Raw genomic sequence first — 17,724 nt, forward strand, 5'->3', positions numbered from 1 at the left:
CATTATGCTACTGGTGCCTTAAGACCACAGCTTCTCACGGTGCCCAACACCGACTCATCGTTTCCTCGTGTTCCCCCATCTGTCTGCCTTCATCTGCTGTCCCTTCTTAGACTAAGTTGCTTGGGCAGGACCTGCTTCTTTGCTCTCTTTGTGCAGCCCTAGCACGGGGGTCCTTGGGCCATGGCGGGTGCCCCAAAGCCCCATGGTAACACACATAATAAATCATCATCATCATCTGGCAGACAGCAGAGTTCGCCCACACTTATTTACCTACAAAACAAAGCAATAAATTCATCCTCTAGTCCGCATTCCTTGTTACTGTTCTCAGAGACAAACAGGAGTCTGAAATGTTATAATTTGTCTGGCTCGACAGCCAGCACCTTAGGGCAGGGACTGTTTTCCCGTGGTCTGTACAGTGCCAAGTGCACAGATTGCGCTCAGTAAATACCGAGAGAGAAGGCAGTGTGTGGTGACCAGCATGCCCCCCGTAATTTTCCTCTTTTGTTTCCCATCCTCATTGCAGTAACTCATACAGAAAGGCAGACACGAGACCCCAGCAACGTGCAGGTCTTGGTCTCTGGAATGTTTTCTTTCATCTCTAATCGCTGAATCAAAGTCTATAAATCAGGCAGCTAAGACAGAAAGCACACACATGACTGTAATTTGTCCCTTCCTGCCCGGTATTTGTTTTGGCACAGAGAAACCCACCCTTTTCCTGACAGGGAATTGCTGATGACACCCAGAAAAGATTCAGCAAAACTGGGCAGGGAAGCTGCTCACATACCCTTCCCACTGCCCACTCCTATCTCCCCTGATCCCTCTCCTCCATCCAGCAAAACATTTCGTATGTTACTATAGGTCCCTTACAAACCAGAGCTCAAGGTACCTTACAGGCATGTGAGATTTTCCCTGATATCTAGAGCACCACAAAAACAGCTATTGTTTGGGATAAGTAAGGACGAGTATTGTTGCCACCTGAAAAGGAAGGAGAAAGACGGGTCAACCAGAGCATTATTGACCTGGGGTGAAAAGTAACTGAGATACCAAGACTAACATTTCCCCTCCAGTAACTGCTGTCATGCGATTGTGCAGGACCATCACGTGGCCCAGAGTCTCCTCTAGCAAATGTCATCCCCAAGAGGAGCACTCTCCCAGGAGGCTTCCTGCATCCCAGGCGAGGTCACCAGGTTAAAGTCTGACGCAGAAGGAACAAAGCACATACTAAATGGCCAGGAGTGCTTCTTGCAGTGCTGGGGAATTTCTGCACACATTTCCCAGCGAGTCACCAACCTGCCCCAGTACTCTTTAATCTAGAGAATCTGACAAGATCTGCCATCAAGATAGGGTGGCAGTGACTTGCAAAGCCAAGCCCTTGCCTTGAATCAAGCTGCCTGCCACCTTTAGGGGGCCAAGTCCATGTCATGAAAGGCCCATTATGAATCTGTTGATTAATTTATTCTAAATGGCTGGGAGTATCAAAGCCTTCAAATTAGACTTCAGCTATAACTGCTTACTAATGTTAAGAGAATGATGGGACTTTACTGTCTCCCGAGATGGGTTCTCAAATCTCAATTTTGTCATGTGTGAGCTCAGATAAAGTTGTTCAAGATTCTGCAGTCAGTGACAACAGCTGGAGCTGCTACCCCTAGCAGGGTCCAGGAGTTTCAGGCACACATGGAAGCTGGTAGATTTAGCAGGCTGTTGGAAGCTTGAGGATCTTTCTGCACAAAAATAACGTTTAAAAATTAGTTTGAGTAACAAAAACCTTTGGAAATGCTTTATCTTGTTAATAATGTTACTCCTGGGCAAGAGAAGCCAATGCTGTTTACGTGTCCCAACCTAATCGGTGGGTGTCACGGGACAAGATCTGAATCATGTTGCTGCTCTCTTGCATTTAATGTGGCAAGGTGCCCTACCCAGCTGCACAATTCTGTCATCGCTCCTCACAGCCTCTCTCTCTATATCCTTCCTAACCCTGCTTTACTGTATTGTAAAATCCCGAGTCGTGTCTCACTGTTTTTTTTTCACTTCCATTCAAGCAGCTCCCTGGGTAAAACATTCCACACATCACTCACCCGGCCCAGAGGTGAAAAGGCAGCATCCCCTCTCTTGCAGATTACAATCATTTTTACTACCCTTTGTTTGTTTGCCAATCACATGTCTTCCCCTCCCTGTTTTATTGTTTTCCATTTCATACGCATACATTTTTCTGGTGTGTTTTTCCTCCTCCTCCTCTGTGGGCAGCTGATGAGAGAGGGAAAGCCTACTGGAACTCCTAGTGGTACTTATTTTTCTGGCAGAAGAGAAGTGGGTGAGCATTGCCTCCTGGAGTTTACCTGTGCAGTTAATTAGCCAGAGGAGACATTGTTTCTCAGCTGGAAGTTGCAAGGAAGGACACAGACTGTAGATTCTGACTTCAAATTCTTTCATTCTGCTGCAGTCATTTAGTGTCGAATGGTTTTTGCACAACAGGAAACATTTGTCTGCGAGGCAGCTTTCAAAAAGGGCATCTAGATCCACTGGGGATGAGTATGTTAATAGCCTAGGAAAATAGTAGGATTAAGCTTCCTGTCCCCTTTTGTTTCTAATGCAAACCCTTTAAGAAGGGTATCCAGGCTGGGTAACCCTATAAGAAGGCAAGCTGCCTTTTGGCACTACCCAGCTTGCTGTTGGAGTTGTACCTAGACAGAAAATGTACATGAATCATTTAGATTTCAATATTCTGGCCAATTACTGCCTTGGCTTCATCAGTCCCTTTCTTGTTTTAAAGCGAGCCCATGTTTCCAAGGGTGCTTAAAAGACCACATCCGAAGAAAAGAAGGGATGCTGGCACAAGATGAAGTAATTTCACCAAATACTTGGGACTAGAGGAACAGTGACATGAAGGTGAAATTAGGAAATCCTGAGGCCTGGTGGACCAGTGGTGCTTGGCATTCGAAGAGGTGCCTTCACTCTCGAGAACATCACTCTCTTTTCTCCAGTCAGTTAATGGAAATCAAGTGTGATTTGGGAAGGGATGTCTTTGATGGCAATCAGGGTAGATCCCTGTGGGGCACAGTCACACCCCTTGTTCATTCCTGCCCCATCCAAAATTTAAAGCCAACTGCCTGGCAGCACAGCAGCAAGGGGGTCACCGATGACGCTGCTCATCACCATCTACCTCGGCATTTCTCGCCCCTCAGGTCACCACCCAAAAGCAGGGATCTATAAAAGGGTCGTGAACAAGCTTTAAAAATGGATTCTCCTCTACAGGACAAAAACATGGGTTTCTCCTTGCAGGCTCCACCCCGCCGAGGCAGTGGAGAGGCCGCCAAGTCAGGGAGAGAGACAGGCTCTTGGCTGCAGGACACATCCAAGACGCTGCGTCAGGGTGCTGGAGGCACCAGTTGAGCTCCGCATGTTTCTGCCTCGAGCGTGGACGCTAGGCCGCAGCCTAGCACGTGGCTCCCAGCAGGAAGCGAGTGCCTAGGCCAGGGCGGCCACACCCGCGGCTCCGCCCTAGGGCTTCGCGGGAAGCCTCAAGCCGCCCACGTGTGTGCATGCCGGGGGCGCCGCAGGGCATGCCGGGACTTGTAGTTGCTCTTGCCGCAAGGCATGCCGCTAATGAAGGCGCCATTGCAGGGTGGAGGGTCCGCGGCGCACCGTGATGCATGACGGGAAATGTAGTCCCCGGGGCTGCAGGGCATGCCGGGTGCTGCAGTTTCCCTGACGGGGTGAGGGGTAGGTCGTCATTTCCGCCATGGGGCACACGTCACGTCCTGGCGGGATGGCGGGCAAGCGCGGGCGCGGGGCGAGCTGCCGGCGGGCAGCGATGGCGGAGGCGGAAGCGGGGCCGGCTGTGCCCGAGGAGGCGGTGAACCGCTGGGTGCTGCAGTTCTACTTCCACCAGGCCATGCGCGCCTACCGCGCCGGCCGCGCCCGCGACTTCCGCGAGCTCCGCGACGTCATGCAGGGTGCGCGGGGGCGGGGTCGTGAGGCGGCCGGGGGGGTTGGGCTGATGTAGGGGGACCTGAGGGGTGACATTGGGGCCCCTGAGGTGTCGCGTGAGGGAGGGGGCCTTGGGGGTGATGTGGGGGGGATCTAGGGGGAGGGGGCCCTGAGAATGATACTAGGACAAGCCCTGAGGGGGGACACGGGACCCCTTGGCTGCAGCAGGAAAGTTTGCAGTGGCCCCATACCTGAGCTTTCTGCCCGTTCCCTCATCAGCTCTGCTTGTGCGGCCCCTCGCCCAGGAGCCAGCCGTCTCCCGCCTGCTCCGGATCATGCAGCTCCTCTCCCGGATCGAGGAGGGCGAGAATTTAGGTAGGAAGCCTCGGGCGCCTCCGGCCCCCCCCAGCAACCACGCTGGAGGGTCTATCCAGCCGCCTTCTGCTCTGGTGGAAACGGGCTGGTCTGCTTGGATCTCATTTTAATCGGAATTAAGGTGGAAGGGGGTAAAGGTCTGCGAATTTTCTGTGAATTTCTCAAAAAACTTAGGTTTTCCTGTTGATAAAGGTCTCTTTCAGCAAAGGGGGTGCATAGATCTGGAGGTAGGGCATGAGCCACCAAGGGCAGCTGAGCAGTAACTGAAACTGGTCACAGAGCAGTGGGGCTGGAAGGAAGCTGCAAGGGTCACATCCAGTCCACCCCCTGCCCACGGCAGCATCGTCCCTATCCAAACCATTCTGTACAACCATCATCTAAACTCTACATAAGATGGCCCTGAAACAGTATAGATCTGTGAGGCACCATCCAGCGTGCAAAGAGAATAGACCAGAAAATAGGTTAACAGTTTGCACTTCTTTCAGCCGCAGGACTTTTTAGAGTCAGGAACGTATCTTCACACACAGTGCCGCTTGTTCTTCTTTCTGCTGGGGGATGTTGCCCAAAGGGATTAAAAAGGGGGTAACCATCAGTCTTCAAAAAACGTTATTCCCCTATGTTCCGGTAAAAAGCACCGTGTTCAAATTTGCTGATGACACCAAGATGTGGGGGGACGTGGGCACATTGGAAGCATGCAACAGGCTACAGTCAGACCTAGACAGGTTACAAGGGTGGGCGGACGAGAATAGGATGGGCTTCAACACAGACAAGTGCAAGGTGATGCACCTCGGGAGAAACAACCGGCACCATGCCTACAGGTTAGGGAACTCCCCTCTTGTCAGCACGGAGGCAGAAAGGGATCTGGGGGTCATCATTGACTCCAAGATGAACATGGGCCAGCAGTGTGGGGAGGCAGGAAGGCCAACCGCACCTTGTCATGCGTCCACAGATGCATCTTGAGCAGGTCCAGGGAGGTGATCCTCACCCTCTATGGGGCACTGGTCAGGCCGCAGCTGGAGGACTGCGTCCAGTTCTGGGCCTCTACAAGAGAAGGCTGAGGGGGGATCTTGTGGCCTGTTATAAACTAGTCGGGGGGATCAACAGGCATTGGGGGAGTCACTGTTCCCCCGAGCACTGCCAGGAGTGACCAGGAATAACGGTCACAAGCTGGCAGAGGGGAGATTTAGCCTAGATATCAGGAGGCGCGACTTCACAGTCAGGGCGGCTAGGATCTGGGACCAACTTCCAAGAGAAGTGGTGCAGGCTCCTACCCTGGGGGTGTTTAAGAGGAGGTTAGATGAACATCTTGCTGGGGTCATTTGACCCCAGTATTCTTTCCTGCCATGGCAGGGGGTCAGACTAGATGATCTGCTCAGGTCCCTTCCGACCCTAGAAACTATGAAACTATAAATTACACCTTGGAAAAAAAAAAGTCTTTTAAAGATGAATCTGATTTGTAATCCCTGATGCAGCCTTTTCTACCTTTATTTTTTGTCCCCTGGGACATGGTTATCTCTGCTTTTTTCCATATGCACCTTATAGGGCATTGTTTTCATCCTCCACTTTTTTGGGTGGTGCTAAAAAAAGGTATACAATGGTTATGTGGAGCCACCTCAAGTTGAATGGGTTTAAAAGAAATCTTTTAACATATTTAAAAAAGTAAGTAAAGCAGCAAATTTTATTGGTTTTGGATGAAGCTTTATATGAGCAAAACCTAAAGATCAGGTTTGATCTTTCTTTGGTGCTTTGGAAAAAAAATTAACTTTGTAGTTCCTTGATATTTGTAAATGTAAACTGTGCAACTTGTCAGAAGCAAACTCTTCACTACCCAGCAGACATCAAATGAAACACAACCTTACCTTCAGAAGAAATGCTTAACTTGTCAGTACATCTCTGTGGCCACTATCGACATCCTCCTCCCCAGCGGTTCCCAAACTCGGACAGATTGGCACCACCAATTTAAAATGATACAACCTGAAGTACTACCAGCAAACTTTTCAGTTCAACCTTAAGTGTCACCAGCACATTTTTGTTATATAAAGTTATTATAATAAATCTATTAACACGTACCACTGACAGGTTGTCTGCATACCACTGGTGGTACCCCTACCACAGATTGGGAACCGCTGCTGCCCCTCTCCCCAGTCAGAATCCATGGTACCTACGCATACCTTTCCCAAAAGGTGATTTATCTGATTCGATGTACTGAGTGCCCTTGTGGCAGCTACGTGGCTGAAACTAAACAGGAGCTATGCACCATAATGACCTGTCATAGAAAAAAATATATAGGGCACAGATATACATGCACCATTAGGAGCACATTAGTCAGAACAACTGCTCCCTCTGATTACGCTATCCTTGTGCTCCAGGGAAATCTAATGCTTTTAAAAGGTGAACTAAACATTGTTATCATGTTTATGGCACATTATATTTTATCTGACTCCTGAATTCTTTCCACACAAGAAACGTGGTAGTGTGCCTCCTTTTCTTTTGGGCCTTGATCTTCCAGTAATCTTCTTTTCTTCTGTTAACTGTGTGTCTGCTGTCCTTGAGATTGTCTCTCAACTCTTGCTTTCTACTGTGTTTCATTATGCTGTACTTGGCTTCCTGCGATCGGAGACCTACCAAAGAATGTCTTGCATTGGAAAGCTTATCAAACTTTACCCCAACTGTGTAGTTGGTTCAGTAAAAGATATCCTAAGAAATCCTTGTTTCTCACCCAATTTCTGGACCATCGCAGCTACAACTTCACTCTTACACCATTCTGCTAGGCAAGGTTCTTTGGGTCGATGTGACATCTTTTATCAGACCAACTAAGTAGTTGGAACAAAGTTCTCTGAAAGCTTTGGGGCAACAAATACCCTTCTTCAGGCATAGGGAGACTCTGCTGTAGTTCTGAGATCTCCAAGGAGTGAAAGAAGCTGAAAGTGTGACAAAACTGTTCTAACTATTCAGTTGGTTTAGTAAAAGATACCGCATCTACCCAAAGAACCTTGCCTATGTCCTTAGACCAACACGGGTACAGCCAACAACCCTGCACCATTCTGCTAGCATATTTATTTGCTTGCTCCATTCATTCCTGGTTTTCTTCTTGAGATGTCTGCAATTTAGAGTGAAGTAAACAGCTTTGTTTACCACATTGTCTTTGTTCTTCCAAGCTCTTTCAAACTATCCAGAATTCACAATATTTCTGAGGAGCTTGTGTACCTGTCAAGCCTTTCTGACCATTAAATTGTCTGTTCCTGATCTTTGTCTGCTGTTCTTTGTTTTCTGCAATGCACACAGCCAAACTGAACGGATCCCAATTTGCTTGCTTTTTCACCCTACGAAGGATTTGTACTTGGGTGTTATAAAACCAGTGGGAATGAATTATTCCTTTGTGTTATAGATTGCACCTTTGATAGAGAATCAGAACTCACTCCTCTTGAATCTGCGATGGGTGTCCTGGATCTTATCAAGAAAGAATTCCCTGTGCCTGACCCAAAGATGGAACCTGTGAAGAAAACAGTGAAGGAAGCTGTAAGGCCAGGTTTTCCTTTTAAATTAAAATATTTTAGCATTCTATATACTTTAATCGAAAAAGTATATAAAACAGCTCCTCTTACATTGAGGGCCATTGTCTGTTCTCTCACTTTGCCTGTGTCCCTGGTCTTGCTGAACATCTCTAGGAAAATACTGATGAGGATTCTAATGCCCTGAAAAAATAGACAGTTTCCTTGTATTTTACCATTTCTCTGCCATGAAGACTTAAAAACATTTCCCATTATATTGGAACTGGTTCATCATTCCTCTTCATTGCCTTCTTTCTTTTGGAGTGTTTTGGCAATGTAGAATGCCTCACAAAACTTTGGTTTTTAATTGGACACCCCCACCCTGCACAAGCCAATGTCTACTTTTCAGTAGTATGGGGAAACTTTCTGGGTATATTATATACTTAAAATGTGATTCTTATGTTTAGAAAGCTTGTTGCATATATTCAGCAGACAAACCAGGGGCTACAAGATCCATGTGAAGCCTTCTCAAAATAGCCACATGCCTTTGGCATGTTCCCCACGCCCCACCAATTTCTACATAGGGCTTGCCTTCACTTGTGAGCTCTTTGGAATAGGGGTGAGGCTATTAGCTGCTTGGTGTCATATCTGGGTGTTATGTAAGGTGTGGTTCTGTAGAAGACCATTTGTTCTAAAATTAAAAAAGCCAAGGTGGCCTAACAAGGAAAGATAGGTTTTCAGACTGCTGGGATGTTCAGGAAAATATAGGATAGCAACGGCATGGCATTGTACCCAGGATAACTGGGTACTGCAGTCCTTAAAAACATAACCATTTAGTAGCAGGGTAGTTGCATGGTATGACATCACTGGGTAAGCAGCTTGTTCATGAATTTAACGCAAAGAGTGTATTTCTCTGTTGCTTGGGTAGTGAGTGACTGGCTGTCATGCCTAGTTTGGATTATGCTTGTGAAGCTGATTTGAGGGATGTCCTTGAATGAACGCCAATAGAAAAACTCATGTTTTCCTTCTGCAGGCTATCATCATTTGCATTAAAAAGAAAGAGTTTGATAAAGCATCAAAAATTATAAGAAAACACATGGCCAAGGACCCCAGCAACCAGGTAAATTGGATTGTGACTGGAATGAGACCGTGGGGAATAGGGCAAAGGGAATGTTTGTTTCTAGAACCCATTACTGAAGTGGGCCAGGAACTGACCACATCCCGATCTGAACGTAAGAAAACCTGCCTCCACATAGTTGCCTCCAACGGAAGTCTGTGTTGGAATTCAACTGACTGGGTCATTACTGTATTTTCTTGCATACATATGCACCTTTTCTTCAAAACCTGCTGCTAGGATTGGAGTGTACAGTACATGTGGGTAATACCGTACAAACAGCTTCTGCTGCACAGGGAGCAGAACAGTGAAAAGGCTTGGCTGCTTAGCTGCTGCTATTCAGGTGCAGCTTACAAGAAAAGGTATTTATTTCTTCATTTGGCTTTCAAAAACGGTTTATTTTCTGGGTCAGGTTGTATGCAAGAAAATGTGATAATTCAGTTAAAGTCCCTTTATTAAACCAGAAGGCCAATAGCAGTTACACAGATACTTTAAAAAAGGCTCTAGTATCTTATAACAGAATACCAATTATATATCTGATACCAGTGGCTTAATTAGTGACCATGGGCACACAGGAAAATTGTTACAAGTACTGATCAATACTTAAAATAATGCTCAGCCCAGGGATTGGTGATGGCTCCTGCTGGTTGAATGGGTGCAATATAGCATCTCTGGCATTAGCAGAGTACATTTAGGGTGCCCCATTTCTATCCCCTAAGATTTCTTACTTCATCAACTTCTGAATTCTAGGAAGTGGTAAGATATAGCTGAAAACTTCACACATGCTTACCTTGTTTTCCTCAACCGGTAGAACTTCCTTTGTCCTTGGTGAATTTCCCTCTATACCTCCCAGCACCAACATCTGGCATACCAGCATTCCACTGTTTACCCATCCACTGGTCCAATAAAAGATGTCATGCACAAAAATCCTTACTTCTCACATGCTTGTACCTGGTAGAATAAAACTTCCAATCACTCACTGTATAATTGCATTGCATTTCATTAATTCCTGTAATTTGGGGAAAAAAGAAGGGGATGAGGATAAACATTAGCAGGAAAATGGGTCCCTTTTGGATTACACTACCTTGGTGCATCCAGCATGTAGATAACGTGATGGCTGTTGGGAATACCTCTTCCCAGTGGCCCTGGCTGGCATATCCTATCTTTCTGCTTGAAGGACACTGACAGCTACAGTGCTGTTCCTGGGCTCACAACAAGGAGTTGGAGTGGTGCAGCCCAAAATGTTGCATTCTTTTCCCTTTAGGTCTGCTCCTGCCACAGCATCTCCTGGTACTGGAGATGACGGTAGTTGGAGAGGCTGACAGAGGTCTTGGGCTTCTTTGGCTTTTTCCTGATCTAGACCAAAAAAAATGAGTTAATTTTGTACTGTCTAGTGAAGAAATCTTCACCCCCTACCCCCATCTCTTGATCTTTTCACCCATGCCCCCTGCACGTGTTCAGACCCCTATCGCCTCTCATCTAGAAACTGAGGACAGAGCTGCTCAGCATAATCCGTGAGAAGAATGCATCTCATCCAATCATCCGAAACTTCTCCTACAAGCTTTTCCAGCAGAGCATGCTCCGGTTCTTGGAGACCTACATGGAAGAGTCAGAGCCTATGCTTCTAACGGTATGTGGTTGTGCTGGCCACCCCTCTTCTAGCATCTGCTGTCAGCTGCCAGGGACAAGTGGCATGAAGCGCAGATGGGAGTGGAGTTGCCACTTGTATTGTTGTCCCTTGTGTGCCAGCATAATGTTCTGACCTGTCCTGCGAAGTGAAACGCAATTATAAAGCTCCCTGTCTTTGGCAGCAAGGGAGCAAACCTGTAGCATTTAAAGGTCAGCTCTTTGTGCTGTGTTAACCAAGGTCCTGCTCTCACAAAACCCATGGGATGCATTGCCGAATGTCATACAAGCACCACAGAAGATTCTCCTCTGACTTGAGTGAAGGCTGGCATAATATTTGAACTGTTCCAAGAATGTGACTGATTGGGGACCAGTTTGCAGCTGTCCCTGGACAAAAGTCCATGCATGCACTGCTAGGGTTTCTAAGTCGATCTCTAGCCTTTTAGGGACTGTATTGCTGCCAAAGCACCACTGCGGGGTGGTAGAGTACCCAGACCATCCTGCCTTCCTTGGGTTGGTGCCAGGAGTTTCCCTGGGAATTTCCTAGAACCCTTTTTTGTGCCAAGACCCACATGTAAACATCAATGGCCAATCCTAACCCAATGCCCCGCACTCCTGACCCACTGCCCTCCACCACCAGGCCAGGCCCAAGGCCCACATTGGGTAGGTTATGAGGGGGCTGAAACTGCCAGCCTGCAAGAGAAGACCCACAGTTTCCCACGTTTTTCTCCTTTAAAGGAGAATCCGTTTGTTTGCAATGCTTTCATATATTCTTGCAGCCCACCGTGGTTGCAACCCACAGGTTAAGAAATGCTGCCCTAGAGTAGAGGGGGAGAAGGGGTGCAGAGGGGTGCATTTTGGGCTGTCTGGAGGACTGACTACACACAGAATGCTCTGTATCCACACATAACAGTGAACAAGTTCAAGGAAAATCAGCTCAAAGTAGTACTTGATTTTCCTGGTGTCCTCTTGAAATATTCCAGGAAGCTTAAACCGGTCTGAAGTGACATGTACATCTAGACACTTAGAATGTTCTAAGTGTTACGTCTGCCAGCGTCAAGATCCTAATATGTGCCCTTTGTGGAACAGCAAGGAGCTGTGGGTGGGGGTTATGTATTAAATTGTTCAAAATATCATTCCCTGCTTTTGGAGGGGAGGTAAGATCACAGTCCTCTTGGTAACGAGTGCACGCTTTCTTCTTTGTTCAAGGTGGTGAAAAAGACTCTAAATTTAGAACATGTGCATGAACCTAAGGGCCCCCAAGCCATATCAGAGCCCCTGGAAGACTCTAGGAATGCAGCATCCACTTCAGAGCCTCTGGAAGCCTCTAGGAATCCAGCATCAGCTTCAGAGCCCCCAGAAGCCTCAAAGGACCCAGCAGAAACGCCAGAGTCCCTGGTAGCTTCAAAGGACCCAGAAGAAATGCTAGAGTCCATGGAAGCCTCAAAGGACCCAGCAGAAAAGGCAAAACCCCCAGAAGAGTCAAAGGACCTGGCAGACACTCCAGAGCTCCCAGTAATTTCTGAAGACCCGGCAGAAACACTAGAGCCCCTGGAAGCCTCCAAGGTGACAGCAGAAATGCCAGAGCCCTCTGAAGCCTCTGAGGACACAGCAGAAATGCCAGAACCCCCAGAAGCATCCAAAGACCCAGGAACCACATCAGAGCCCCAGGCAGCATCTCCCAGACAATCTGAGAGGTAGGCAGAGAAATTTGGCCAATGCAGCAGGTGCAGCTTGACAGCATCTCCTCTGGGTGATAATGCCACTGCTATCAAGTTTTTTTCACCAAGTGGTTTAGTCCTAGGTTAAGAGGAAGCTTTGCCCCAAAGGGCCCCGCAATGCACTGGGACTTCAGTACCTATGTGGTTTGGTGGGTGTGGGTTTGATGCGTGGCCTGGAAGTTGGTGTTCTGTGGCAGAAGGTATAAGCTGAGGATGCTTGCATGGTAGGGGCTGATTCTACCAAGCTGTCTTGCCAGTGCTTGGAGGGAGACTGCTTCCCACTGCAACTGGCAGGATAGTGAACAGCCCAGAAGTTTATTTTGGTGGGTGCTGGCAACACCTTATTCAGAGCAGTGATGGGGAGTGGGGTGGGGAACAGCCTTGATTTCAGACAGGCAGTGGTGGGGTGAAATCCATGACACACCTGCTTAGTTTTGTTTCTTTTATAGGCAGCCCCCTGGGACAGTAACTGCATTTGGGATTTCTGTTTTGAGAGAAGCCTTCAAGACCTTGTCGGATTCCCGAGATTCGGAAGCCACTTTCAGCCAGCTGGATGAAACAGACTTTTCTTTCCCCAAGCAACTGTCTCCTGTATCCCACAGAGCTAAGAGACAAAGGGTAGAAGAAAGCCCAGCTTCTGATACTTCAGAAACCCCCGGATCCCCCTCAAAGAACCAACGCTTGTTGAACATATGCACACTGCTTATGCGTGAGGACAGCCAGAAGAGTGCCACCACTGAGAGTCCAGACTCATCCCAGGAGCCTGTGGTGTCTTCTGCATCCAGGCCTCCTGTCGAGAAGCCGCCTGTCCAGCCTGGATCTTCTGAACGTTCTAAGTATGAAGCTTATCAGGTGTTGTGTGTTGCTCGCACTCAGTGCTTTGGGGACTTGCACCAAATATTGTTACAGTAAACAAACAGCAGCCCCTATTACCAGGACTGTCCGACTCACCCTGGTCTCAACCTGGACTGCAGGGCTCTTCATGGGCCAGATGTGGATCCAGGAGCAGCAGGGCATGCATTGGTGGTGGAGGAGGCAGTGGGGCAGATGGCACTGTTGCCACAGCTGTTGCTCATCTTGCTAGTGAAGGCCATCTCCAACAGGGTTTGTAGGCCAAATTCAGGGGCGGGCCCTGTGTCTTGCTTGCCCCACTCCCAAGTTCTCAGTTCCTGCGGGAGTCCCACAGGCTACAGCAAACATCTCTGTCCTGCTAGATATGGCCCACGGGCCGTATATTTGACCCCCTTGTCTTGTACCAGCGCAAACACAAAACAGCAGAGATCCCTGCCTACTGCAAAATATGGAGACAGATAACATAAACATATACAGCGAAAGCTGGGTTAACTGGCACTTTATTAGCTGCAAAACTCTATTAACCAGCAACCAAGGGACACGGCAGAAGCGCAACTGGAAGTACCACCTCCAGGGACTTCCGGTTTCACCGCCATGAGCCGAGTTTTTCTTTGTCACTTTGGCCCACAGCCCAAGGCAAAGGAGCCTGTGCGGGGCTCCCCTCCCTAGCACACTGACACTGGGGAGTACACCAGATGGTGCACATTTGATTAACTGGAATCCAGAGTTTTTACTGTAGCTTACATTTTGGGTTAGTAGTAGCAGAGGTGAGAGAATTCTGTATCCACATCCCAGCTGAATCATAGAATCATAGAAGTTGGGTTGGAAGGGACTGTAGATCTTCAAGTCCGACCCCCCGTCTGGGCAGAAGAAAAACGGCTCAAATGACTCCAGCCAGATAGGCGTCAAGCCTCTTCTTAAAGACCCTCAGGGTAGGAGCCAGTACCACTTCCCTTGGAAGTTGGTTCCAGATCCTAGCTGCCCTGACTGTGAAGTAGTTCTTAAGGATGTCTAATCTAAACCTCCTCTCCAATAACAACTTTAGCTGTTGCCCTGAATTAGGGTGAGGGATCATTCCCTGCCACACATTGGGAACTGTGGTGCAGTGGGCTGGAGCTCCCCCCCAGCAGCTGGTGCAGCGTTGAAGCCTGGCACACCCTGAAACCTGGTTCTGGGGCTCACCCCTGGATGCTGTGTCTGCTCTGTAACCCTTTACATGGCAGCGGTGGGCACTGGCTGTTAGGATGTCTTTCCCAGGGTTTCCTCTGCCCCACTGCTGCTTTGTGAATTTCCCTGCATGAGCAGTTGCGTCATCCACTGGAGCCAACAAGGAGGAGCACAGGAGATTCCATGCTGCAGTACTTGAAGCTTGTGAAGTGTTTTAAATGCAAGTGGTTGTAGCTGGAGAGCTTGGCACAGGGCATCTGCTTACATAGGCTAGAACCAGGAGCTTGAGTCAGTGAGGTGTCTCTGAGTGATCTGAACCAGGTGTGATCCTTTCAGAGGAGCCTTGTGAAGCATGTGATCCTGGCTGAGCACTTCTGCTTCAGGCTACATGCAGCACAGTTGTGGCATGAGTGCTTGATGCAGTGTCTGTCCTAGTCCCAGAAGATGATGTGCTGCAGGTCTTCTGGCAGCGCTGAGTAGCTTTGCGCTCCCACCCCACATGGCACCCTTTGCCTGCAATTGGGCTTCTCAGGAGGAGGTCCAGAACAAGGAATAAGTGTAGTGGAGCAGTGCAGGTGTTCAGAGCTGTAGTCATTATTCCAGCCCCTGGGCCTGCTCCACTGGGGTGAATTCTTGTCATCAGTGGTCTCTTGGTAAAGAGGGAGTAGCTCTTCAGACCTTTATGTGCTGACTGTGTGGATTAACTCTGTCTTGGGCCCTTCCTAGCCCACTGACTCACTGTACTTCAGCTGGGTGTTTTTATGTTCTCAGGTCACTCAGAGCAACACGAAGAGTCTCAAACAGGTCAGAAGAAAGGGACACCTGGAGTGATGAAGATGAGCTCTTCCTGGATGCAGGTAAGGTTACACCTCTGCTGTGTATGTGCTGGCCCCTGCCATGCCGCATGCTCCCAGCTTTCTGCTGCCTTCTGGGGCTGACACCAGCTGGAAGGCCAGAAATCCTGCAAGCATGAGGGCGTGGGATTAAGGCTGCTGCTGAAGGACTGCTGAAGTGGGCAGGTCTGAGCAGTGGCAGGTGGTCAGGTGTCTTGATGTTTCTCCTCTACCTGAGCCTGATCTGCAAACCAAGAATCTTCATTATAATTTCAGACCTGAGGCCAAGCTAATATGCTTTCCTGTTTCTGATACCAAGACCAATGGCAGCTCCTCGCAGCTAACCACTGAAAGGAAGGGAAGGTTAGATTGTACATTCTCATTTCAGCAGGTGCAATTAGTTACAACTAAACACTGGACCCAGGTGCATTTTGACCTCCAGGCACCTCATTTAACTTCATTTACAAATGGAAGTGCCTGTACTGCACAGGTACCAACAGCAGGATACCCACATTAGCCTGGAGTCCGCATAGGCATGGACTGATTTCCCCTGATGTTCTGTGTGAGGTGTAGACATATCGGAGATGACTCAGTGCAGCTGAACACATATATTGGCAGCCTGAAAAAATGAATTCCTTTCTGTCTTAATTGCTAGGTTTCCTTAGTTATGCTTTGTGTGAGGGAGCCAGGCCATAAATGAGGGTAGCCATGCATCCTTTCATGGAACTATGGGACTTAAGCACATCAGGGCATTGAAATGCCGCTGTCCTTGGATTTGTCTTTCAGCATCACCTGGGAAGGACAGTCGGAAATCTTCGATCTCCGGAAGCAAGAAACAGGTAATCTAGGGCTTCCTGATCCCACCAGCAAGTTCCCAACACTGCATATCAGTGCAGGAGTGCTAAGGCAGCAAGTAGCAGGGGAGGCAGTGCTTTGTGCTGGCCATAGATTTCTTCCTTTGCAGCTGCAGTTAGTTCACTAAAACTGACACGCTGTGGGTGGAGAACTCCCAAACACTGCGCCAGCGTACAGCATGTCCTGAGGGACTTCCATTATGCAACCTGTGAGCATGCCTTGAGTGAGCTAGGTGGGTCAGGGCTCTGGATTCACAGGGCCTGCCTTAAGCAACTCCTCCTAGAAACCAGGAAAGTATTGGATAACATATATACCTGGTACCCGATGTGCTCTGCAGGCAGTAGAGGGGAGGGGGAGGAGAATCGGACACCGCTGTCATGTAGCACAGTGCTTACCTAACCATGCAGCTAGCAACTGAAATGCACTTCCAGCAGGTGCCACGCTGGGCTACTGCTAGTGCCTGCTCCTATTTTGTGTCATGACACTCTTGTGGTGTGTGGTCTGTCCAGTTTTCCAGGCACTGAGGAGTGATCGATGGATCCCTTATCAGGGGCTATTAGTGAGGTATTGGTGCCTTGCAACCACATGACAAGAACTTAGTGATCACGCGCTAGGTGCTTATGTGTGGGGTTGCATTTAAAGAAGGGAAATGTATCATCTCGGGGCTGTACTGAGACTGGTGGGACCCGTGTCTTCATAGCTGTGGAAAGCTCTCTTTCTTTTTTCCCCTCAGAGGTGGACAGTGGAGGAAAGCGAGTGGATCAAACAAGGAGTGAATAAGTACGGCGAAGGGAGATGGAAAGTCATTTGTAAAAAATATCCCTTTCGCAACCGCACAGCTGTGATGATCAAGGATCGCTGGCGAACCATGAAAAAACTGGGACTTGACTGAGAATGAGACTCGGAGAGCCAGCATGCACTCGCTTCTTCTCCAAGTGACCAAAGCAACAGCTGCTGCAGCAAAAAGGGCCCTAGTCCCCTTCCCCAGCGCATGTTGGAAACAGTGGAAAGCTCTTGTGGGCACACAGGAGGGTCATGCACTGCAGCAGGATGAAGCTAAAACTAACTGGGGATTTCAGGAAAGTTCTCTTTCTAGTTCTTGCAAGTTGTTAACTCTAGATCTGCATCAGGTGACAGGCGCCGTGCAGCCTGGTGTGTACGGAAGCAGCCTTGGAAGAGACAAGGGTGACATTTTATATGTCTTTGCAAATAGCCAGGGCCCCGGCTTCCTTTCCCATCTGATAACTGCCACTTTTGCCCTGTGTGAATTAGAACTTGAACCTGAGCAAGTTTCAAGGGGGCCATCAGGGGGTGCAGCTTTCTCAGATCAGGTTTTGGTCCAACTATCCCCTTGCAGCTATTTTTATATATTTTAAGTGTCTTGCATCAGCTGAGAATCACTTGTCCGATCTGTGTGTTCCTCCAGCTGTCCCAGAGGGAGCCAAGCTAGGGAGTGGGAACAGCTGGTGTCAGTGAAGGAGGTCTGTGTCTTGGCGAGGTGATCAACACAGTTGTTCGACTTGTGTAAATATGTTTGGGGGGAGGGGAGGTTGAGGCTTTATAAAGTAGATGTTTTGTCTTAGTATTAAACGTTAGTAGTCTCCAAGGTAGAAGCTTCATTTTTTTTCCCCTCTCATATGACCTTGTCCTCTGAGCTCTCTCTTTCCTTGCACGATTCCCCGCTTCCCATCTGTTTGCCTCAGTAGCTCTCTGGCTCTGAAAGGCACCATGTGGCCTAGTCAGGTCCCATGTGTATGAGGCAT

At 48.4% G+C, this 17,724-nt stretch overlaps 1 protein-coding gene across 2 annotated transcripts; it reads left to right on the forward strand.

Moving 5' to 3' along the window:
* Window positions 1-3,733: 3,733 nt before the first annotated feature.
* On the forward strand, window positions 3,734-17,524 carry TERF2 (telomeric repeat binding factor 2). Of its 2 annotated transcripts, XR_016444350.1 has the most exons (11): window positions 3,734-3,953; window positions 4,207-4,302; window positions 7,691-7,821; window positions 8,827-8,913; window positions 10,391-10,537; window positions 11,743-12,230; window positions 12,704-13,090; window positions 15,045-15,130; window positions 15,383-15,469; window positions 15,893-15,945; window positions 16,695-16,767. XR_016444350.1 is itself a non-coding variant. In XM_090064023.1 (10 exons), exons 1-10 carry the CDS (start codon window positions 3,740-3,742, stop codon window positions 16,851-16,853), a joined length of 1,848 nt encoding a protein of 615 aa, XP_089920149.1. In that variant the 5' UTR covers window positions 3,736-3,739; the 3' UTR covers window positions 16,854-17,524. The 2 variants fall into 2 exon arrangements, 1 of the variants encoding a protein (XP_089920149.1); XM_090064023.1 differs by lacking the exon at window positions 15,383-15,469 and having other exon boundaries at window positions 3,736-3,953; window positions 16,695-17,524.
* The last annotated feature ends 200 nt before the right edge of the window (window positions 17,525-17,724 follow it).

The sequence above is a fragment of the Crocodylus siamensis genome, chromosome 9 (assembly GCF_052110815.1).
Source record: "Crocodylus siamensis isolate JL-2025a chromosome 9, ASM5211081v1, whole genome shotgun sequence".
NCBI lineage: Eukaryota > Metazoa > Chordata > Crocodylia > Crocodylidae > Crocodylus > Crocodylus siamensis.

Coding starts and splice junctions, on each gene's coding strand:
- TERF2 (XM_090064023.1), top strand. CDS start 3,740: ATGGGGCACACGTCACGTCCTGGCGGGATGGCGGGCAAGCGCGGGCGC. Junction 3,954..4,206: donor GCTCCGCGACGTCATGCAGG/GTGCGCGGGGGC, acceptor TTCCCTCATCAG/CTCTGCTTGTGCGGCCCCTC. Junction 10,538..11,742: donor CAGAGCCTATGCTTCTAACG/GTATGTGGTTGT, acceptor TCTTTGTTCAAG/GTGGTGAAAAAGACTCTAAA.